The sequence below is a fragment of the Castor canadensis genome, chromosome 9 (genome assembly GCF_047511655.1).
Source record: "Castor canadensis chromosome 9, mCasCan1.hap1v2, whole genome shotgun sequence".
In the NCBI taxonomy this organism is placed as follows: Eukaryota; Metazoa; Chordata; class Mammalia; order Rodentia; family Castoridae; genus Castor; species Castor canadensis.
The window spans coordinates 142363934-142388610 of record NC_133394.1 but is presented as its reverse complement, the minus strand read 5'-3'; the positions used below and the strand labels follow the sequence as shown (position 1 = coordinate 142388610).

The following is a 24677-nucleotide window of genomic DNA, read 5'->3' as shown; positions in this document are numbered from 1 at the left end:
TGACTCTGTTCAATCTCTTCCTGGGGAAGCATCTGGTGTGAGGATATATCCTCAATAAGAGTGGGGGTTTATTCACTCTGCACCCCAATTACCCTCCAGTTTCTAGGCTTTGAGTTCAATGACAAAAAGAATTTCAAAGAGATTCACAAAAGGGTTCATGAGATAAGGGGCTAGCAAAGATTATTAGTAAAGCAGAATGAAACAAGAAGAAACACAAGGGCAAAGAGTGACAACCTCTATTCCTATTTTAATGTTACCACCCAAACATGGAGAGGAGTCTAGGGTGCCTTTACTATTGCCCAATCATGGATCTGTCTAGGGCGGCTTTACAATCAAAGGGTCTTATGACATGGGCATCTGGTTCTTGTGCTTTTGAACATTCCTTTCTGTTCAAAGAATTACCTACTATTCTCAGGCCAAACTACTCATCTAAGGAAATTGTAACTCACTTAACATCTAAAGGAAGAGGAATGTAATGGAAGGAATGTATGCAGATGAGTGCTTAAATGATTAATTCACCTTTTCTGCTCTAGTGATTTTATTTTAATCTTAGCTCCTAACTGTGGCTTATTTTCATGTTTTCTAATTTCCCTGTCACCTTGCCCTGTCTATCATGCCTCAAACTCAGTATATAAACACTTAGGCCTAACCACTTCTGGGATCCTCATTTTCCCATGAGGGTTCCCAGGTACATGCAAAATTATTAAGTGAAGTTTATATGCTTTTCTCCTGTTAGTCTGTCTTTGGCCAACTTAATTCTCAGTCCCACTTTGAGACCTAAGGGGAAAAGTTTTGTCTCCCCTACAATAATAAAGTCCTTGAGGACAGGGACACTGTTTTAAATACTTTTTAACCTCATGATTTCTACTAGAAAAAACATAGTAAGCAATTTATAAATTCAGGGTTTAATCGGTAGCTAAATCTTTTATCCCAGAATGAAAAGAAAGTTATTGTTGAGTTGTTTCAGGGCTGTGAAACGCATTTCTCCCTATTGCATTAGGCACAAAAATGTAAATGGTATGTCCTTGAAGCAAAGAGGAAAGTAAATAATATGCCAGAAAACCCTCTTGGGGTCTCAAATGAATAAAACAGAGGGACCAAAGGCAGCTAAAGTGAGATGACAAGTGTGAACTACAGCACTGTGACGTGGGCCCCCAGAAGGGCGCTGAGCCCCCACTCACAAGGGACCTGGTAGGGTCCCTTTTCCCTTGTGAGGTGGCAGCCTGATCTCTCCTGTGGAGAGGAAGCAAAAGCTATAACATTAATGCAATAGATGAATTTTGGCCAATTTGCTGAATTTATGGTGCAACTCCACTTTACCTACAGAACGTGGAGGCCTAAGCTGATCCACCAGCCCCACCGCACCCAGCCTTCAAGAAAGGGTTAGGATGCTAGGGGAGTGGCTCAAGCGAAAGTGCCTGCAAGGCAAGCAGCAAGGTCCTGAGTTCAAACCCCAGTACTGCCAAAAAAAGGGGGGGAGGGGTGTGTGTGTGTGTGTGTGTGTGTGTGAAAGGGGTGCGAGGGGCGAATGGGCGGGCGGAGGTGGGGTGGGGAAGGGATGTGGGAAAGGGGAAAGGACTGGAGCACAGCTCTCCGCCCCTGCCTGCAGGCGCATGCGCACGCCGGTACGCCCCTGAGGTCCGTCCTAGAATCGAGCTCACCCCACCACCGCCCCGAGTGCCGGCGGCGCGCGTACCTAACTGCCCCGCCCCCGCTCCCGCCCCCGCTCCCGCCCCCAGCGCGCCGGCGCTGGCCTCCTGCCAGGTCCGGCCGCGCGCGTGGGCGCCTTCGCCAGAGCCCCGCCCCAGGCGTGTGCACGCTGCCCCTGCGCTGCAGCCCGTCTGCGGGCCGCTCAAAGTCCCGCCCTTAGGCGGCCCCCCCGCCCGCTCGCCCCGCCCCCTTACGCTTGTCGGGCTGCCTAGGCGCGCGCCCGGCGACCCCGGTGGTCCCGCCCCCCCCGGCGCGCGCTCGTCCTCCCTGCGCCACGTGCTCGCAGGAGGGCGGCGCGAGGGGCATCGCAGAAGATGTTCTTGCTGCCTCTTCCGGCTGCCGCGCGAGTCGCCGTCCGACGTCTAGGAGTGAGGTGTCTCTGGGGCCAGGGTCTCGCAGCTGCAGCCATGACGAAGGTGAGAGGTGGCGGCTCCACCCCGGAGGCCCTGCCCGCGGGCCACGGGGGCTGCGGGGTGGGTGAAGGCCGCAGCATGGGGGGGTTCTGCGCCAAGTTGCAGAAACCAGCTAAGAAGGAAAGTTTCTCCCGTGTGCAGGGGATTGACCCTACTGGGCCTGGGGCGGAGACCGGCCCGGTGTCCCCGAGGCTTCCCCCAATGGCTGTTTCCTGAGAGGCGTTTCCTTGCTTGCTGCTAGTGCTTTGGGTTCTGAACTTTCTGGGCAAAAGAATAACCTAGTGACCATCTACTGAGCCCTCTCTCTGTTTTTCAGTCTCCATCTCATTCAGCGCCAAAAAAATTCCTCAAACTCATTTCATTCATCACTTTGGTCCTCGGTAACCCAAGAAAGGCCGGTGCAGTGCTTGCTGTCTCAAACGTCCTCTAAGGTCCCAAAGACAGCCAGTCACAAGGCCCTGGCTCCACACCAAGACCCCCTCCCCCGGCTGAAGTGAAAGGTCAGAAAGGTCTCGGGAGTAATGTTGCCCAGAAGGGTTTCTTAAGAAAAGCCTTGTTTTTCCAGGGAAAAAGGGCTTTATAGAGAGATGAGTGTCTTCCAGTGGAAAAGCCTTCACCTAATTGAGCTCCAAGAAATTACGAAGGACACTATTCAGATGTGAAGGATTTGGAAAGGAGTGGCTCATTGGAAGAAGTCATGCTTGAGGACCTGAAAGAGTGTTCTAGATGGGATTTGAGCTCAGGTCTCCTGTGGGTGTCACAGAGGGCAGAGAGATCAGACAGACAGCTGTACAGTGCTCTTCCCAGTACTGTGCCAGTCCTACCCAGGTAACTGTGTCCTGTCCCCTCAGTTCTCCACTTGGTCGCTTGGAATCCCTAGGAAAGAGCAATCTTAGGAAAACTAGAACCTGGCCAAAGTACCTGTGGCTTTGTGGAAAGCACCAAGGACAGGATTCTCCACCACTTCAGTCTACCTTCCATGGCTATGGTGTCAGACAGGTTTCAGTTTCCTTATCTGGCAAGTGGGAAAAAGACAAAGTGTTCATTCCAACTCAGAGTAGCCCTAAGGCAACTCAAACATTGTTCAAACTACAGGTTGCCACACATAAAATCAAATGATGAACTACAAGTTTACTTCCTTATTTCAGATGTTGGGGGCTCTGGGCTTGTGAAAGTAATCCCAGAATAGCTGCATTTAAAAGGTATAGGGGAGGGAAACCTAGGCCTAAGAATTGAACTGGCAATAGACATACTAACAAGAGAAGAGCATATGAATTTAACTTGGTGTTTTTACAGGTATATGGGAGTCAGCAAAAAGAAAATGAAGACCTGAAGCAGGTGTTAGGCTCTAAAGCTTATATACCTTTTTAAACAAAGAAAGATGAATTGTGGGGAGTGATAAGACAAAGGGTCTTAGGCTCCAGCAGTAAGTTATAGGCTGGGAAATGCATAGGGAAAACAGCTTATTTCAGCAGGTGTGTGTACAGTTCCACTTTGGAATGGGTTCCTACTCTCCAGAGTAAGAATGTCCTATGTTTTCTGGTGTAGAAAGGGCATCTCTTGTAGGAAGTCTTAGGCCCTGCTTGTAGGTAGAAAGGGGGATGTCCAAGAGTCCTGCCTATGTTGGTTGTCTCTCAAGTGCCAGCAGCCTAAGTAATCCATAGACTAAAGTGTTGGTTTTGGGGATTGTATGTTCTGAAGTCCTTTAGGATCTAGCCTTGGTGGTAGATTTGTTTTCTTAAAGAAGACTCCTTACTGCTCTTTTTAAAAGTGAAGGTCTTTCCTGGTGGTGACCGTAAGTTCCTTTTGGTCTTGCTGACTGAGAAGCTGAATCACTGAGGTGGAACACACACACAGCTGGCTGCCCAGAGCTGCTGTTTTTTGCCTTTGTTCTTCCATCTTTAAGGAGACATGATTTTGGTGGAATTATTTTCTTCCTCTGGAATACAGGGACCTTTGAGTCCCTCTAAGGGCTCTACTCTGATTATATTCATATTTCCTCAGGGTCTTGTTTTAGGAATCTATTCCAAAGACAAAGAAGATGGCGTGCCACAGTTTACAAGTGCAGGAGAGGATTTTGATAAGTCGGTGGCTGGAAAGCTTAGAGAAATTTTGAACATGTAAGTGTTACCTGGGGGTTCCAGTTCTTAAAAGACATGGAAAGAGAATGTTGTTATATGCTCATTGTTAGTAGATAAAATGCAGGGAAGTACTCTGGCCAAGAACTCCTGTGGAAGTGAAAGTAGTGGTCTTTGCAAGTTCTTTGGCACTTTGTGTTTCAGTATGGGTGGAGCTGCAGTTCTGGGAAGTCACATGGTTTTCAAATAAAATCCTAAACCTCTTGTGAAGGATTGACCCAGGATCTGGAAAGTACCAACTTTCTTAGCCCACCCTGTGGCTCAATTCTCTTTTCCCTAATCCCTCCCTCCTGCCTTCCTACCAGGCTCTCATTGTCCTTTAACCAAATAGTTTAAAACAGCCTAAGGTTCTGCCCTTTGATTTCCTGTTTGAAATGTTAAAGTACAAGTGGATCACCAGATAATATTGCAAAAATGCAGATTCAAATTCAGAAAGCCTGGGAAGGGCCTGAAATCTGACCACTCTTGGATTTGTTAAGGTCTAGAGAAAAGTAGGGAAATTTTAGTGTCAACATAAGCTAGGTAACTGAATACTGTTCAGATTATAGATAATCTGTTAGAATCTAGTACATGCAGTCTAATTATTTACATTAATTATCCAATGGGTGGTTTACAGAATTTGCATCCGCCACAAGTGCCTTAAGTCATTAATCCAAACCCTGACCTCCCTGCGGGATCACTGAGCAGCTCCAGCTTTTCTGTGCTCCAGGCTGCTGCGTACAGTGGAGTAGCCATTTAGTTTGGAAATTGCCCAGTCCCTCATTCAGATAAGCCTCTACTGCAGCCTCTATGCCAAACACACTACTTCAAGTCAAGTCAGCCACTGTGGAATTTTCTCATTTAGTGGGAAGGTTTAAGAGTCATTCAGCTCAGTCAGTATCTAGTGTTCAGATGCCCTCTGTGGCTGCATCTTGCCCATCCATGGCATTGCTTTCCGTTGACCTTTTTACTTAAATTCATGTTAAGTCTAATCTGGAAGTTGGTTAAATAGTTTTTGAGCTAGGATTAAAAGTGCTGCATCTAAGAAATTTGATCTGAGAGCATTCTGTTAAAACTATACAGGAGTAGAGGGCCTGCCTAGTAAGCACAAGGCCCAGAGTTCAAACTCCAGTACCACCAAAAACAAAACAAAATTTAAAAACATAAGGGAAGCAAAATCCACATGTTACTGGAAAGTCAGCACAGCTGTCTACCTTGTTCCTGGTGTTCAGTGAGAGAAGAATTCAGGAAAGATGTGAAAGTGATAGCAAAGTTTATTAGGAAAGGAACACACTTTCAGTACACTGAACGGGGTCCAACAATCTCAGCCTTTGGAGTTGGAATATTGAGATTGCCCAAGAGGAATTCCCATCCTCCGATCCCCCTGGATCCCTAGGGTGAAGTTTATGTACATGCTAAATTAAAGAGATTACCTGTGTGAAATTCCCAGTCTTAGGTCCATATGATGCCTACAATGCACTTACTCTTGAATAAAGAAAGGAGTAAGCTTTAGGTGAGTGGCAGACTTAAAAGTATCCTGTGATGTTTGGTGGACTGCCTTGATCTTAACAGAGACTGTTAAGAATTCGAAACATGAATTACAATGTTTTCCTCCAGAGACCTCCATTTTTAGTTTCCCTTTGCATATCCCCATCACTTAGGGCTAACTGTGACCTAACACACAGACACAGTAGCAGAATATTGTGATAATGCAAAAGGCATAGTCCCAAGAAAGCAGTGCAAACTGTAATTTGTAAAACAATCATTTTCTCTTGCTTTATTTAGATCTGGACCACCTCTGAAGGCAGGCAAAACCCGAACCTTTTATGGTCTACATCAGGTATGATGTGAAGATTATGTTTATTCAGTAAACTCCACAGTGAGTACCTCCTGTGGGCCTAGTACTGTGGCTGCCCAGTCATCCAGATATTTTGTTTTGGGTCATCTATAGTTTTATTCCAGCATTAAGCCTAAGTATGGTTTAAGGCTATATAGAGACAAATGGCTATCTACTGCCTCTCTTGTATGCTTTGCTCTGTGCTTCCTTCAGTCTGGGCCTTGTCTTATGTAGAATTATTTGCAAGGTTATCCTTACTCTGCCTTTCAAATACACACATTGTGACATTATTACCAAGACACAAGGACTCTCTGTGCTGAGGGCACAGTGACTGTAGGAGCTCAGTGAGTCTCACCATGTAAGGTTCCCAGTTAGAAGGGAACACTTTAAAGAAACACAATGGCTAATTCTGTGTGTTTGTGGATCAGGACTTCCCCAGCGTGGTGGTTGTTGGCCTTGGCAAAAGGACAGCTGGAGTCGATGACCAGGAGAACTGGCACGAAGGCAAAGAAAACATCAGAACTGCTATTGCAGGTTATTTTGCTTTTGATGTTTTTAATATTGATAAAGATTCTTGTGGGTCCATTCTTTTAAGACTGTCTCTCCTCCCCCTTTGTTCCACTATCACCACCCTTACCATGTTCCAACAGATTAGCCCATATTAGTAAATTCAGTTTCTCCTTATGAATATGCTTGGCCTTGTAATTGATTTATTTTTAGTATTTTCTGATGGGAGGTTTTACTACCATTTAATCTTAGAACTGTATTCTATCAGAAATTGTGCTGTATGAATTATTTTCCTTTTGCTAATAAAACCCTGGTATTGCCAAACTGTTCATCTTACAGTGGAATCGTTGTATTTGCAAATCAGAGAAAGTGGGAGCAGGGTATGGGGTGCTTGTTCATCACTAACAAAAGGCTTGTGCCTGTCCCAGTTTGCCAGGTGGGTGGCTTTCAATAATTATAGTAGGCGCAATTAAGTCACTCCAGAGCTGAGCAACAAAGGTGACCTTTACCATGGAGAGACCAGCCAAAATGTGCTTCACGAAACATTCTGAAGCATCAATAATTTGTTGACTAATCCTTGGCTCTGTGAGTATCATAAATGCTTGTTAAAGTTTGAAAGTTCATGTTAAGTGGTTGTTTCATAACTTTTACTTGCGAGTTTTTGCTGACATGATCTTAATAAAATTCTGTGTCAATGATGGGACTTTGCTCAGTTGCTTGTGTATAATTTCAATGTCATTATTTCTCTGTCCCTTTTAATCTGGGCAGTTCTTAGTGATTGGGACGCTCCTTCTGAAACCCCAGTGTTTCAGAAATATTACTAGTAAGAACGGCCTCTTGCTGAGGCCTCTTCTATGTGATTTGCTGTGGATTTGGTCTTTCTGTCTGTGTGCAGCATTTTTTGTGAGGTGCATGCTCGTCATCTTTTACAGTAGAGGAAAAGAGGTTCAGAAGAGTCAAGTGTCTGGGCTGGGACTTGAACCCCAGTTGTTTCCTCAGTGTACTGCCTGACACCTCTGCCTTCTCCTATTCCTCTGATCTTTGACTGACTCCAGTTGTCTGGATTTTGTGTCTCCACGAAGCTGGGTGCAGGCAGGTTCAGGACCTGGAGCTGTCCTCTGTGGAGGTGGATCCCTGTGGAGATCCTCAGGCTGCTGCAGAAGGAGCTATGCTTGGGCTCTATGAATATGATGACCTAAAGCAGAAGAAGAAGGTGGCTGTGTCCGCAAAGCTCTACGGAAGGTGATGAAGGAAGCCAGATTGAGGGTGGCACTCACTGGTGTTTTGACAACAAGGCCTTTTGGAGATAAGCTGACTGCTTTTCAGTGTTGGACACTGCTATATGGCTTGTTTGTAACCTCCCTATTGCCTTGGCTATTTTAATAGTGTGGTAACTGTTACCAAGCTCTGATCCTGGCTCTTGTCATGTGCATATTTCTCCCTTGTCCCCATATTGGCTCTTCACTGAGAGGGAGGAATGACATGACAGATGCATCCCAGCACCTGGATGATTCAGTCCAGATCACTTCCATTGGATGGGCAACATCATCCTAAATGTTAGAGCTGCACAGGTCTTTGTCCCTGAGGTCCCTGTGGTCTGTTACATTGTAGCCCTATTCTGGCTTCTGAGGGAAAAGGTCCCCTCTGTCAGGAACAGATAGTATGAGGCCTCCAGTACAGGGTGCTGTGAGGGCAGTGGGCAGCCCTCGGCATAGCCGATGGTTGGCAGAAAAGGTTTTGCAGTAAGTCAGACTTACTCCTGACTTACCCACTTTTTTTAACCCTGGCTCCACCACTTACTTGGGGTGACCTAGTTCAGTGACAAACCTTTGTAGAGTTGTACTACCAATTTCATTGTTTCTGGAATGATCCAAAGACAGAGCACGTCAAGTACGATGACATCTTCCAACTATCAGCTGTTATTTTATCCATTTCCGCTCTGCTCATACTAACTTCTGTCACAAACAGGAAGAGCCAAGATCATGCAACACATGGTTTTGTGCGTTCTCTAAAGCTAATCCTTGCTATCCATGGGTTAGGATTTAGAGCCCTGACACAGGCAAAAGAAGGTGGCAAAGCCTCCAACTCCACATCTGAATAGTTGTTGAATGCCTGCTTTACTATTAGTACCTGGGGCTATATGATCCCTGTGTGGTGAAGAACAAAGTGAGCCTTTATGTAGGAGCCTGTCCATCAGCATTTGAGGTGGACTTCCAGCTTCAAAGACCCATCAGCCCAGTCCCACTTTTTATGCAGGGAGGATTCTGAAGTGAACTGGTTGGCTAGGTCTCCCTAGGCCCTCAGCAGGGCTTGTTTTTTTGCTCTTTGCATACTGTCTGCAACCTGGGTCAGGTACATGATGGATCAAGTCTGCTGCAGCCATTCTTTATTTGTAGTCTTGTCTAGTTTTGCAAGCTAAGAGTCTCTTCTAGGTGCAAAATGGTCAATGTTCTTGAGATCAGTTGACAGTAACTGTTTTCTTTTACAGTGGGGATCAGGAAGCCTGGCAGAGAGGAGTCCTCTTTGCTTCTGGGCAGAACTTGGCTCGTCACTTGATGGAGACACCAGCCAATGAGATGACGCCAACCAGATTTGCTGAAATTATTGAGAAGAAACTCAAAAGTGCGAGTAGTAAAACAGAGGTTCATATCAGGTAACTCAGACTCGGGATGTTACAGCCAGAAGGAGCCTTTGATTTCCTAATAGCCAACCCCCTTTCTGTTTGGTGAAGTAACTTGAGCCCAGAGAGGTGAGATGATGCACCAGCAGCCATCCACAGGCTAGGACAGGGCTCAGTTTGAGGTTATTTGTATCTTACCTTTCCTTGACTTTAAGAGGGTGCCATGACTTCATACTGTGTGGGTGCATTTTCTTTTAGCTTCATTGAGGCATAATTCTGCCCATTAAAGTGTGTGATTCAATGATTTAGTATATCCACATAGTTGTGCTACTGTGACTACAGTCAATAATAAGAACTTTTTCACTACCCCAGTAGAAATTATATACCCAGTTAGAAAGTCATTCCTCATTTCCCATTCCTCCAAGCCTCGGTTGATGCACATTTGGGTTGTTTCTGTCACCTTCTCCTGTTGTATTCAGCTGTGAACAATGCTGGGAACAGTTGCGTGTTTGTGGGGATTTGTTTTCATTTCTTTTCAAGTGTATATTTAGGAGTTGAATTGCTGGATGAAACTGATTAGCCTCCTGAGTGTGGTGGTCACTGCTGGGATGTTGGACTCAAGTCCTATTCCATTCCTCCAGGTTCCATTACACTTAACACTCTCCACAACTCTTTAAGCAGTCCTAATTTGAGCATTTGGGGACTTCTAAGTAGAAGATAAGTGGACAGACAGTGCTTTACCTAAAGATTGTTCATTATCAAAGTTGTTTCATCCATTCTTCAGTAGTTAATGTGATTAGAGTTCATGTTTCTCAGGAAAGCCCCTACAGGCTAGATAATAAAGAAAAATTTGTATAATGTGTAGAAAACACAGAATTTAGGACTTGTGAATTCCTCTGGAATAGTTTGTGTGTGTTTAAATCTATAATGATGTGTAGACTTTATAGAGGTTTCGTGGCAGACACTGTGCCTTGCCCCATGTGGGGAGATACCAGAGCTACCTTGTGTCAGCAAATAGTGCTGTCATACACCAGGTCATCAAAGGTGCACAGTAGTGGTTCTTATCTTCAGAGTGAGAATCTCGTGGAAGGGAACAGTCAGGTGAAGGAAGGGTAATGTAGCAGATGGATGAGTTGGGCTGTGAAAGGATATGCAGCCTAGCAGAGTCCTGAAGTCACTTAGACATTAATGCTAAGAGTTCAGGGGGCTTCGGGTGGGAGGGCAGGTGTGCAGTGGCCTCTTGAAGGAAACTTCAAGATTTATGGAGAGAAGAGGGAAGAGGTCAGCCAGAGACCAGGCAAGATGTGTGGGTGGCCTGTGATTCATTAAGCTGAGACGTAGCTGCATCAAACCCTGGCCAGTGTAGGTGGGTATGCATGAAAGAAATACAAACAGTTCTTTCAGAAGGGCAGGCCTTCATAAAGCATCAGTTACTGAGTTTGTGATCAAAAATGCCTCCATGGTACAGTCATTTTTTTTGACATGACTTTTAATGTTTTTATTCTTTTCCCTTTGATGTTTGATGGAAGTCCTACTTTAATAGTACCAATAAATAGATGGGCACGTGCAGGACTCTTCCTTGAATCTGGTGCTGCTGGTCTGTCTGGAAGTACAGACCTACTTGTTGTGGCCAGAAATCAATACAAAGTACCCTTAACAATATTGTATCCATTTTCTAGTTTGCACTAAGAACTGTTTTAGTTCCATTATCTCCGTTGGTCCTGTGTTTATTAAGTAAGAACTAATTAGTTCTCCCACTTAAGAGACATTTCAAACTGTGAGAAATAGTGTGACAGCATTGAAAAAGTAGAATTCCAGCAATTCTAAAAAAGCAAAGAAATACGATGTTTTATTCCAGTCAAAGTAGTATAGCTTTGTTGGGTTTTGTTGGTTGTTTTTTTTTTTTTTTAATTACAGTCTTTTCTGTTGGTGGTACTGGGGTTTGAATTTAGGGCCTCATGCTTTGCTAGACAGGTGCTCTACCACTTGAGCCACCCTCCAGCCCATTTTTATCATTTTTAGAAATAGCAACGAATGCTTTACCTATCATAAAGCACCCTTTGTGGTCTCAGAACCTTGCTAATTTCATCTTTGAATTTCTTCAGAAATATTTGAGTAGGTAGGAGTAGTTACCATTTATTGGCCATAGATTATTGTCTAACATTGTTTTAGTTATCATGCATAAATTCTGTTGGTAATTCTATAATCTTATTCAGAATCAAGTGACTAATCCAAGAGTATACAAAAAGCAAATAAAATAGGATATGATTATTGATGTTTTAACATGTTTGTCTATAGGTTTTTTTGGGTTTTTTTTCCTGGTGTTAGAGATGGACCTATGGCCTCCTTGAATGCTAGTCAAAAACTCTACTACTGAGCCACACCTCAGTCTCTATATAGATTTTAAGTGCATCTGTTTGTACAGTTTTTTTTTCTTTTTAGCACTCTGCTGAGCTTTTTCTAAGTTGTTTCATAATAAACAGTGTATCTCCTTTTCCCCCCTTTGTCCCTGCAGACCCAAGTCTTGGATTGAGCAGCAGGAAATGGGTTCATTTCTAAGCGTGGCCAAAGGGTCTGATGAGCCTCCAGTCTTCTTGGAAATCCACTATACAGGCAGCTCCAGTGCAAGTGAAGCACCCCTTGTTCTGGTCGGAAAGGGAATTACCTTTGACAGGTAGTTCCTGGTGGGGCATCTGTGGTTTGTGTTTTTGTGACTGCTTTGTATGTACTTGATGTTGTTTGGTTCATCATCATGGTGTTTGGTTGAGTCTTACATGTTGTATTAAATGTGTGAAGCTACCAGTTATGGAATGCTCATCTGTCTCAGAGACTATCAGGCATTATACGTATATTGGCTCTATTTTTACCCCTATGAGCTAGGTCTATGGCCATTCTACAGGTAAGAAAAGCATGACTCGGACTGTCAGTCCTTGCCATTGTTGCCATGCTACTGGGCTCGTAGGTACCTCTTACAGGTTTCATCTGTGCTTCTCTGATGACGAATGAGTGACATAGCACATTTGACCAGTGGTGTATCTTCTTTCTTAGGCATTTCTTTAAATCTGTCCTTTTTTTTATAGGATATTTGTCTTACAAATTTATTTTTTTTTAATGTATTCTGAATACAAACTGCTTATTAGGTGTTACTATTTTTTGTTGGTTTTTTTTTTTTTCTTTTTTAATAAGGTGTTATTCAGTGAGGAATATTTTTCTGCAATCTGGGGCTCACCTTTTCATATTTTTAGTGTTGTCTTCTAAAGAACAGAAGTTTTTTGTTGTGATGAAGTATAATGTATCTGTGTTTTATTTTGTGCTTTTTTTTGCCTTGAGAAAGTATTGCATATGCCAGTCTGTGTTTTCATCTATAAGACATTTTAGTTGTTAAGTTTAGCCTTAAAGGCTGTGATACACTTTGAATTTTTGTGAATAGTGTGAAAAGGGCTGAGATTCTATTATTACTATTATTATTTACTATTGCCCTTTATAGATACTCACTTATTTCAGCACTGTTTGTTGAAAAGACTGTTCTTTCCCCATGGCACCGTTGTAGAAAATCAATTGACCATATAATTATGGATCTATCTTTGTACCCTGTATCCTGTCAGTAGTACTCTGTGACAAAGTTATCTTCATTCTTTAGCTTTGAATTGGTTTTAAATCTACCATGAACCTTTCAGTTTGGAGAATGACTTTAGCTTGGACCTTTGATTTGCCTACAGATTTTAGAATTGTTTGTCATTGTTCTTTTTTGTTTTGTTTTTTGTTCTTAACACAAAAGTCCACTGAGATTTTGATTAGGATAGGTTTTGTTTTATTTGGTATGGTGGAAGGGGACGGATAAAAATGTGATGTCTATGTGGATAATGAAATGGAAGTGGTAAGATTGTTAGGGAGACCTGAGGAGCCCAGGCAAACATTCCAGTGACAAAGGGTGGTCAACTATAGTGGATGTAGTAGAAAAGAAATGAAAGGTGAGCAAAGGTAAGTGCTGCTGTTTACCTGTAGGTGTAGGCAGAGATAGCAGAGCTCCCAGAAAGGCCTTGGGATAAGTGTGACAAGTGGATAGAAGAATGCCATGTGCATAGCCAGCTGCCATGGCCCTGTGTGGTTAGCCTGGACTTTTTGGAACAAGAGTATATTTCTTATTGTGAGCAGGTAGATAGTCTTTAACTTGAGTCGTAAATGCCAACCATATAATTATCAAGTGTTTCTGAGGTGAGAATTAGGAAGACAGACCTCAAAGCAGGTAATAGAAAATTCTCCAAAGAGTCACCAGGGCAGATCTACAGATCTCAAAAATCCATGTTCCTGGCTGTATGCCTGGCTTCTGAAGCAAATTGCTTCTGGATTCTGAAATGGAGGCAGAAACATACTGTAGTAAGCCGTTTGGGGGAAATAGTTTGGTTTTTTGCTAATTGAAACTTCACTCAGCTCTGGTGCTGCAATACTATCTCTGAGGCCTTGGGTAGGAGTTTTTCTTTTTCTGTGCCTCACACAGAAGACATTGTTACCCCTCTGTCCTGTGGTTTGGAAAGAAGTGCTCCCACTATTCTTCAGAGCTCAGCTTCCAGGAACTGATCAACTCAGAAAATTTGCAGAAAAGCACATGGAATTTTATACAGTAGTGTTTCCAGTGGCACTGCTTAAGTTTCACTCAAGTAGAAATAGTAAGAACTACAATACCTCTCTATAATTTGTTGTTACTTTATTTTTGTGTGTGTGCGTGCATGTGTTTGTTTTTTGGTTTCTTTTTGGTACAAATAGGGTTTGAACTCATAGCTTCATGCTTGCAAAGCAGGCACTCTACCACTTGAGTCATACCTCCAGCCCAGTTTGTTTTGTTTTTTGAGACAGAATCTTGCTTTATATTATAGGCCAGGCTGGTTTTAAATTCTGAATCCTCTTGTTCAGCCTTCCAGGTGTTAGGATTACAGGCGTGTACCACTACACCTGGCAATGTATGTTCTTTGTAAGACAGTCATTTGGCCTTTGTCTCAGTTATTAATGATGCACTTTTCTCTCTACAGTGGTGGTATCTCCATCAAGCCCTCTGCAAATATGGACCTCATGAGGGCTGACATGGGAGGAGCTGCAACCATATGCTCAGCCATCGTGTCTGCTGCCACGCTCAGTTTGCCCATTAATATTGTAGGTAAGTGGGAAAGGGAATGACTACATCTTGTAGATCTTCTAGAATCAGGTCAAGTGGTAGAGCTGAACCAATAAACATGGTTTCCTTCTATGTAAAAGATCAAGAGACAGTTGTTAAATAGCTTTTCGTGTAGCAAATGCTGTTTAGCTGAGATGATTGTTTAATGTCCAAGCTGACTGAATTAAATGTGTCTTGTTACCTGTGGACTGTTAACTAAATTAAGTTGTTTTACTTCTGCAAAAAGTGGTTAGCACTCGGGGCACAAACGTCAAGTTTATGCTTTCCTCCAGTGAAAAGTGCTGGCAGTCAGTGTGGAGGGCATCATTGCTGGCTGATTTCCTGGCTGTGCTGATTACGTGCCTGATGTGTAGAAATTGCCTGGGGCAGAAAACATGCTCAGTTCGTGGCACCTCAACTCCCCAGACAGTGTCAGGATTTGTAGTGTCAGCAATACCATGTTTCAGAAGAAGAGGGAAGAGAGACACTTAGGTTATGTGACTTGGCCAGTTCACATACATTGAAAGGTGGATGTGATGTAAGTCTGTCTGACTTGTGCCTCCCCACCTCGTCCCCCCAGGGGCAGACCTTTTTCTTTGCTGTAGTATTTGAAAGTTGCTGAAATCATGTCATCTCTGAATACTTTAGCATGTCTCCTAAGTAAAAGGACATTGTGTGTAATGACAATAGCCTTTACCTTTAGGAGGATTACTACAATAACCTAATTAAAATTTCCCATTATCTAAAAAATACCATTTTGTGTGCATTTAGTTTCTAAATCTAGAAGCCAATCAAGGCTCTCACATTGCATTTGGTTGACATACTCCCTTGGTTTTCTTCAGTCAAGAATCCTGTTCCTGCTCTTTTTCTTTCTTGACTTTGACACTTTTTTTTTTTTTGTATGTAACTTTTTATTTATTTATTTTTCATTTTTCTTTTATTATTTATATGTGCATACAGGCTTGGTTCATTTCTCCCCCCAGCCCCCACCCCCTCCCTTACCACCCACTCCCCCCCCTCCCCCCCTCAATACCCAGCAGAAACTATTTTGCCCTTATTTCTAATTTTGTTGTAGAGAGAGTATAAGCAATAATAGGAAGGAACAAGGGTTTTTGTTGGTTGAGATAAGGATAGCTATACAGGGCATTGACTCACATTGATTTCCTGTGCGTGGGTGTTAGACTTTGACACTTTTAAAGGGACCAGTTTAGTTTCTTGGTGTTCCACAAGTTGCATTTATTTGGTCCTTCTTGATCAGAACCAAGCTAGACCCTTGGATGAGAATGCTACAAAGGTGGTATGTGCTTCCTGCTGCTGATGCACACAATCTCAGTTGTGTCACTTGGTTCAGGTGGCATCTATGTCTGGCATGCGTCTGTTGGCTCACCAGCAGCCTCCTATCCTATAGATGGCATGGTTGGACCTAGCACGTTCCATGTTCTTTCTCATAGGTTTGGCCCCTCTTTGTGAAAATATGCCCAGTGGCAAGGCCAACAAGCCTGGGGATGTCGTTAGAGCCAGGAACGGGAAGACCATCCAGGTTCGTGAGTGGGAAACACAGCATTCCCCATCTGGTGCTCTCAAGGAGCCCATCATGCCGCATAACTGTGGCATGAATGGGTGCCGGGCCTCAGCTCCATGTTGGGGGGAGAGTGCCATTAGTTCTGAGTACTTTTTCATGCAAAGCCACAAGTATTTCTCAATGGGAATATGGGAATATATAGGAATACTTTTCTTGCCCTGTTGTTCCTCCCACTAACTATATGCTGTATATACATACTGCTATGAATTCACAGCCAGCCGTTTATACTACTTGGTGACAAACATCACCCTAGACTTTTTCTCCTTTTAAATTGAACATTGTTGTGTGTTATTTTTCATATTTTTTTCTTGGGTTACCTTACCCTTCTTTTCGATCCTCCTCTTTGCAGGTTGATAACACTGACGCAGAGGGGCGGCTCATCTTGGCTGACGCGCTCTGTTATGCACACACCTTTAATCCCAAGGCCATCATCAATGCTGCCACTCTAACAGGTCATACCACATGCTTTCCCTGTCTTTGTCCAAAGGGAACCGTGTTTGTGGTAGAGTGCACACACTACTTAGGGCACTGTTTGCTGAAGTTTGGTTCACTCCACTCTTGGCTCATTCCACTCTCATTCAAACATCTTTCACCAAAGAAATTGTTCTGTAGTTATAAAATGTTTTGAATATTAGGTTTGTTGTTTTAAAACATTCCAGCTGTAATTTCAGTAAGTGGGTCAGATCACCTCATCCAGGGGGACATTCAGAAATAGTATTAAGAAGTGTTTTCTCTTACAATTACCATGTGATACAGAGCTGAAAAATTAGTGATAAATCCCAAAATCAGCAGCTTTTTAAAAAAATTGCTAACCGTAATGTATCTGATGCCCGGTGAGTTTTCTGAACTTTTTATACTTCAAATAAAAATAGCCAGACACAGTGGCACATATATTTAAGCCCAGCACTTGGGAGGCTGAGACAGGAAGATTGTGAGTTCCAGGCAGCCTGGGCTACATAGTGAGACTCAGTCTCAAAAGACAAACAACCAAGCAAAAAAGAAATAATGTTCTGAGAGTAGCAAGATTCTCAGTGACACAGCACAGTGAGATGTGTCCCATGAAGCCTGGGCTTCAGAGTCAGTATGACTCTCTCTAGAGAGTCAGCCAGCCATGAGCAAGGTCCTTGACCTTGAAAATCAGTACTTGGGAACCATGCTGTTTGCTTCACAGAGTTATGAAGACAGGTGAGTGCTTTTAGTATGTCTCTTGAATACTGTGCCCTTATGTGGCAGACATTTGTGAAGAAAGGCCATACACCAACAACTGTGTAGAGCAGTGAATAAATTCCTAAGGGGTAATAGACAGGCACCGCCTTACTGCAAAATCCCAAAGCACCTAATCTTCCGTCCAGAAGTCTTCCTGGGAATTCATTTGTCTCTGCTGCTTATAAGGTTAAAATTCAGGTCATTTCATCTTTTGGTTTTTATCTTTCTCTGAACACAAGAGCCTTTACTTGAGCAGAAATCATATCATGTTACTTTTATCTGTAAGTTGATCAACAGCGCACAGATTCATTTGCTAAGAGTCCCTTTTTATAGGGCAAACATAGTATTTCCATGACTTTTAGTATTCCTGTGTACTTCATAAACAGTTTAAAGGAGAGATTCTAGGGCAGGATTTTGGGGCAGTGGTGTTAAGTATGTGATAGTGCACCCTTTCTATAAAGCAGGAATCCCAGAGGATATGTAAATCTAACTTTTACAACTTAAAAATGATGTTCCTAATTATCACTTCAGAGTTACTTTTTCCTAGATGCTTAATATCAGTACCTTGCCCCATTTTCTGATCTGAAGATTTCAGAGGGTAGTAAAGTTAGCCCTCCGGTAACTAAGGAAAATGTGGTGGTGGGTAAGCCTTCAAGTCATCCCTGCCATTGATCTAGCTGATAGCTCACTCTAGTTTCCCAACCGCTTCCTGAGCCCTTCTGAGGTCTAGGTGATAGATGATGATGGTAGCAACAGTGATGGAAAGAAGTAAATAGATTTAAGAGACAGTTGGGAACTGGGCGTGGTGGCACATACCTATAATCCAAGCACTTGGGAAGCTGAGGCAGGAGGATTACAAGTTCCAGGCCAGCCTAGGCTATATGGTGAGACCCATGTTTCAAAAAACAAAGGGAGATAGCATGAAACTTGGAGCAAATGAAGCAAAAAGACTGGATTTGCCCCAATGTTATGCAAATCATAAGTCTTTTTGTGGGTCACCACTTCCAAATAGTGGTTTTCTTTAAATTGTCACTAGTTTATAATTCCTTAGTATTAATAATAATTTCTGCAATTTGCTTATAATTTTGTGGGAAAAATGTACAATTGAACACCCTCATAACACAGAGCTACCTAATACTAGAAAAGTCCCAGGAAGGGAGAATCAGTTTTAAATCATTGTGGTGTTGTGTGAGATGATAAAATTAACAATAAATGGTGGATCTAAGCCTGATTTCTTAGGCAGAGATGTGTATCACTTTTTATCCACATGCAGAAATAGGGGAGTATTTGGAGTTGTGTTGTACAACTACTGTTAGTCTTAACTGAAAAAAAAATGTAAAGATATGGGAACTTTTATATGTAAATAAAATTTACCAAACAGCATAGTAGCATTGTTGCATTTTAGTTTTCCTTGAGGAAGATGCTGATGCAGTTTCATGCAAGGCCACAGATTGTGACTAAGGAGCTAACTGGACCTTCCTTTTACAAGTGCAAGTACTTCCTTGTGGAAGCATTGGAATTTCTGCCAACTTTAGTGCTGTCTCTGACATCACATGTGTGTCCTGATACTGGTGGTAGTGGGCTTAGTGGGGTGTCCCATGACACATCATGTGGTTTTGTCCTGTTACTGTAGGGTAGCAAGGTTTTCTTTTTCCTCTCAGTAACCACTTACTAGGTACATGTTTCAGAGGAGTGCTAGGCTCCAAGAATATTCTTAGGAATTAGACAAGTTACCTGAGCCAGAGTTTCTAAATGGGGCCAGGCAGATTACCACGGAGACTGCTGAGAGCAAACACCCAAATAAAAGAAGGCAGCACTAAAATATATCTGTTATGTTACTCAAGAGAACCTGGAAATCTGATTTTTAATTTTTTAAATGCCAATTAAAAGGAGAAGTAAGCCAATGAAACACAACTTTGTTGGAGAAATATAGAGGAAATAATTAATATACAATAATGGCAGACTTTTCTTGGGATAAAAATCTTACAGCAGATACTTAGTGGGATATGATTTAAAACTTAGAGATGGCCTCCATGCCAGTAGTTTTGTGAATTATGATACCTCCATGCATAGGACTGTTTTGCGATCATTAAAAATACTTTGAGGACAGGAAGTGTGGCCAAGTGCTAGAGCACCTGCTTTGCAATCATGAAGCCCTGACTTCACATTCCAGACCCATTTAAAAAAAAAAAAGTGAGAGGTACTTTTAAACATTTGTTTGTAAAAGAGGAATAAATGCTTAAAGCACAGAATAACACCACTTAATTATTTTTTAAAAAATGTTTATAGTCTAGATGGAAATATCAAAAATGAGATTATTGGTAACATCTGATTTGACATTTCACCTTTTTGGCATTTTCTTTAATAATTACAGGTGATTTTAGTGTGAGAGACAAAAAATATAGAACGAAAGATTTCCTAAGCTTATGTATTTTTGAAAATGAGGGAGCCATTAAACCAGTTTTGATTTAAGCAATAGAAGGGTCTCCTGGCTGGAGAGACTGACATTGACCTAAGGGGTTGTGTCTTACAGGTGCCATGGACATAGCTCTGGGGTCAGGTGCCACTGGGGTCTTTACTAATTCATCCTGGCTGTGGAACAAACTCTTTGAGGTAGGACTGATACACAGATCTAAATTTATGGGATGCTGATTAAATTGTTGTGGTCTTCAATTGATGTACTTGTTTAACCCTTGTGTTAAAGTGATTTTCATGTGGTTTACTTTGGAATTGAAAATGGACCATAGCAATAATGTGCATTCAGTGGTTTGGGTTATCTACTACAAATGCCCCTAAATTACATGTATGACACCACATTCTTCTCCTCCAGTAGCCTCAGAATGATGTGAAAATAACAGATAACATGGTAATGGTAGAGATTCCCTGAGGTAGGGTAGCAAGGGGTATGAAGACAGCTTTTTGAATGAGTGAACTTCTAACGAATGCATGCTGTGAGTCAGCCAATGTAGACAGTGCTCACCTGGGTGAGTGCAGTGATGATGATGTCCTCTCACTGGTGTCTTTGTGCCTCTCTCTATGTCCTTTCACAGCCAGCCCCTTCCAGTTGTCTCCCATCTCATCACCACCTTCCCTCCACCCCCACACATATTTTCACTCATTCCCATTGGCTTTCACCTGCTGCTACCGCTGAAGGCCTAACCCAGCCTGTTTCAAGGCAGCATATAATTGTGACCTCTTAGTGACACCCAGCTCTTGGCTTCCGTGATCATCGTCTCTTCTGCTTCACTTCTCTGATTGTCCTGTTCATTCTCTGTGGCTGGCTGTTTGCGTTGTACACCCATTTGCTTGGTATTCATCCCTGGCCATATGCTTTTCCACTTCAGAGTCTTCATGAGGGAGTTCATGTATTCCTGTGGCTTCCACCAGCAGCTTTCTGCTGATGGCCCGGCCTCCCCAGTTCCCCGCTTGGCTGCTCAAGCAGTTAATGGCCGCTTGTTATGGGAAACAAGCACAAAATCCTGAATATATTTGTGAGGTTGGATTAAGGTCCTAAATTTATTTTTCACCTTCCCCTTCGTCTCCATCCTCTCATCATTTGTGAAGCCTACCCTCTCAACCTGCCTGAGCCTCTCCTCTGGCCTCCCCCACACAGTGTCACTGTCATCATGGCATCCACATTGTTTTGACTTTTTTTTAAAATCAAAGTTATATGTGCATAAACATAATTACATCAACAGCGACCTACAGTCATTTTCTTGGAAGCATATGATAGGACTTACATCCTAAAATAATAGCTTATGGGGGTGGATAAAAGAGTAATTGAGGGGGTAGATATCATCAAATATATTTAAATGCATTTATGAATCTATCAATGAAATCCTTTTGTACAATTAATATATGCTAATAAAATGCTTACCTCTCAAGGCATTGCTTTGAGAAGCACTGCTGCTTGTTTTGGGCTTATATTTGACTTTTTGCCATGGTGAGTTAAATAATGTTTATCTATTTCTCCTGATAGCCTGTAGGCCTTCTGGTGGCTTATATACTCATATTTCAGCACACTGGTGGTGCTCAGAAGCTCAGTAAATAAGGAGTGAATGAATGAGCAGGTACACGGTGAATGAAGTTACTTCCTACCAGGATATGGTTTGCAGTGATCGAGATCTGGGCGTGCATTTCCCCAGCAGAGTTAGGTGCTAGCCTCATGAAGACTCTTTTTTACCCTATTCAAACCCACAAAGCCTGTGTCTAATACAGAATACCAGCTTATTCATTTAAACTGAATCTTCAGCAAATGCTCTACAGATTTGTGGAAGTATTTCACAACAAACCTTTTATCTTTTATAATTCTCAACTAATCGCTTAATGACCTGAAATAGTCCTGGCAGCTGTTATAATAAAGTGTCATGCTTTAGAGTAACAGGTTGAGCAGCTCTTTCATGCATCAAGCATACCATGAATTTACTAGAACCTGCTTCATCCAGTCTTAGAACCATAATATGAATCTCTTACTTAGGCCAGCATTGAAACAGGGGACCGTGTCTGGAGGATGCCTCTCTTTGAGCATTATACAAGACAGGTTAAAGATTGCCAACTCGCCGATGTTAATAACATTGGAAAATACAGGTATGTACAACGAGCTACAGTGTACATTTTTACAACATCCTTGACTGCCAAAGTGACTCTTTTCAATTTTAGCCTCATAACAAACAGGTTCACAATCCAGTTTCCTTTTGGTGTAGGGCTTGTAAGCTTTCTGATATGTTGAATTTTCAAAGTATTTCTCCAACAGGCTATTAAAAATGTTGCATGTTTTCAAATCTAAAGTTCATTTAATAATAAAACAATAAAAAAAAGTTCATTTAAAGCAAATGATAAGGGAAAGAGACAATGTGGGATTCATTGTCTCAATGTGGGATTCAATGTGGGATTCATTCAATGTGGGAAAAAGAATCTAGAATTTATCTTTTACTGCTTAAAGCTTTACCAGAGGCTAGAGGGGTGGCTCAAGTGGTAGAGTGCTTGCCTAGCAAGTGCAAGGTCCTGAGTTCAAACTTTAGTACTCCCCCCCACAAAAAAATATCTAGAAATAAATTTTCTGAAATTGATTTCTGGGTTAACTTCTTAATAGGTCCAATTAACATGACTTGAACTCTGGTCATACAACCTGCCTAACAAGAATGGAGTATGCTCAGTGCACAGCATAAAGTAATGCTGTTTGCCTTTCTCTTCAGATCTGCAGGAGCTTGTACAGCTGCAGCATTCCTCAAGGAATTCGTGACTCATCCTAAGTGGGCACATTTAGACATAGCAGGTGTGATGACCAACAAAGATGAGGTTCCATACCTGCGGAAAGGCATGACTGGGAGGCCCACAAGGACTCTGATTGAGTTCTTATGTCGCTTCAGTCAGGACAGTGCTTAGTTCAGGTACTGTGGGGCAGTGGCATGGCTCAAGTGGTGAGGTGCCTGCTTAGCAAATGTGAGGCCCTGAGTTCAAACCCCAGTACCACCAAAAAGGAAAAGTGATTTCAGATGTTCCTAAAAATCCTCTTCTGTCTTAAACTATACAGTTGGGCTTCAGGATATTTTTGAATGGATGAAAACCTTTTAAAGATAACAAGGGAAATATTTAAAAATGTAGAACAAAATGAAAATTTGGATGCCTTGATTTTTTTTTTATTTTATGCAAAGATTTATAAAGGTAAAGATAGTATCTTGCTTGGAAAGATTTTTAAGATCAATATGTGCAATTTTTTAAAAAACTTCTGGTCACTTCAGAATGTTATGTTATTTAAAAAATGTACTTCAAATTTTTGGTGCTAGGAAAATGGACAAAATAGAAGTTACTATGCAGTTGTCAGAAATAATAAATCCAACTTCTTGTGCTGTCTGGTTTGACTGATGTTTCTTACATATTACTATAAACCCATTGTATATGGTAGACAACAGAACTTATCTCTGGTGGCCTTGTTATGTGAACTAAGTAATTAAATTGAGGCACAGAGACAGGTATTTTCTTCATGCCAGAAATCACTTTGGGGCATTTGGTGAATAAGCTTATCAGCTTGTAAAGAGGTAGCCTAGCACGTGCTTTCCAGAACAAGTCACCAAAGTAATTGTATTCACTGTTCCAAATTTAACTGTCTGCCAGACAATATTCTACGTGTTTCCATATATTATGCTACTTAATCCTCACAATAAGGTGTGGGAAAATGGGGCATGAGACAGCTGTAGTAACATGCCAGAGGTGTCACAGAGTTAGTTAAGTCGTACAGCAGAGTTGATCTCAGGTGGTGTCCAGAGCTAGCATACTTACCTATACACTGCAATGCGTTCTTTTGGCTCAGTGGCTTGAACAGATGTGGAATTTATTTGAAATAACAAGAAAGAAACAAAACCATGAAAAGACTGCCCAATGGTTAAACTTATCTGCTAACCTCCTGGTACTACAACCAGTCAACAGAATTCCACTGGTGCAGACTTAGAACAAAGCCCTCCTCTTCCTTACTTTCCTATCAGATGGATCAAATTACTCATGAATAGGCTGTATGCCCATTAAGACTGAAAATGTTTGACAGAAAATGCTGCTTATTGCAGTTATTTTTAACTTAAGTAATTTTACATGTAAGAGGATATGTACATAAATTGGTTTACACAGAGGGAATGGAAATGAGCACACATTTTGGGACTTTTTTTAGAATTAAAATTAAAAGTAGTGAGTAAACACGTTTCCATTGCTATCCATGTTCAGAAACTACTTCTATCATGAAAGATGGAATCAGAGGGTTGGAATTCCTGGCTTATGAAGGAAACTAAAAACAGATTCCTTCTGGGTGACTTAGAAGGGCTGGTAGGGCTTTGATAGGCTTTCTGTGAAAGGTGTCTTACGGATTAAAGAACAATAGAGCTTCCATGTTCATTTGCATATAGGATACAAATGTAACAGCACAGACCCGGGTTTCATGTGTTTATCAAATCAGGCAAAGATGAAACTTAGTTCTCATTCATTGCGCTGTCAAGTACTTCAACCCTTTGCCAGTCTTGAGAACCACAGTCTTATGTCCCCGGGTATATCAGCTAGGGCTAGGTAACGCTGTAATAGCAGCAAATCCAAGCGAGCACACAAAGTATTTTTGTGATTTAGAACACAAAAATAAAAGGTGACAGCAATAGGGAACCAGGGCTAAGGGAAGTCCAACCCCACACTCGGCATTATCCATCTCTACCATGGCCTCAATGAGGCTTCCTCACACACAATCCCAGACACCTGTTGGGGTTGAAGGCAACCTGAAGAAAAGGAAAGTGAGCAGGCAGGGGGTGCAGCTGCAGTTAACATGTTTTAAGTTTTCACTGATGTCAGGGTAAACATAACTACTGCAAGGTGTTTGGAAAAATGTGGAGATTTAGCTGGGTGCATTGTCACAGAGGAGAGGAAAGGTGACAGCTCATAAACTCCAAAACAGGTTAGAATCCAGGTCAACAGATCTGCAAAGTCCATCACTGTGTTCCCTAACACATGGCCCACAGAACAAGACACCATTGCTGAATATAGTTTAATCTAAACCCTTGATAT

At 42.1% G+C, this 24677-nt stretch overlaps 1 protein-coding gene across 1 annotated transcript; it reads left to right on the top strand.

The window, feature by feature from the left end:
• The first annotated feature begins 1966 nt into the window (after positions 1-1966).
• Positions 1967-22994, top strand: Lap3 (leucine aminopeptidase 3). Its single transcript, XM_020170148.2, has 13 exons — positions 1967-2126; positions 4128-4243; positions 6026-6080; positions 6506-6611; positions 7667-7826; positions 9073-9237; positions 11720-11878; positions 14232-14356; positions 15805-15893; positions 16285-16387; positions 19675-19754; positions 21619-21728; positions 22337-22994. The coding sequence occupies exons 1-13, from the start codon at positions 2025-2027 to the stop codon at positions 22524-22526; spliced, it is 1560 nt and encodes a 519-aa protein (XP_020025737.1). The 5' UTR covers positions 1967-2024; the 3' UTR covers positions 22527-22994.
• The last annotated feature ends 1683 nt before the right edge of the window (positions 22995-24677 follow it).

Bases quoted from the DNA above. Each gene is read 5' to 3' on its own strand.
- Lap3 (XM_020170148.2), top strand. From the start codon at position 2,025: ATGTTCTTGCTGCCTCTTCCGGCTGCCGCGCGAGTCGCCGTCCGACGT. The intron at 7,827-9,072 runs GTGATGAAGGAA...TTTCTTTTACAG, and splicing joins TCCGCAAAGCTCTACGGAAG to TGGGGATCAGGAAGCCTGGC. The intron at 9,238-11,719 runs GTAACTCAGACT...TTGTCCCTGCAG, and splicing joins AAAACAGAGGTTCATATCAG to ACCCAAGTCTTGGATTGAGC.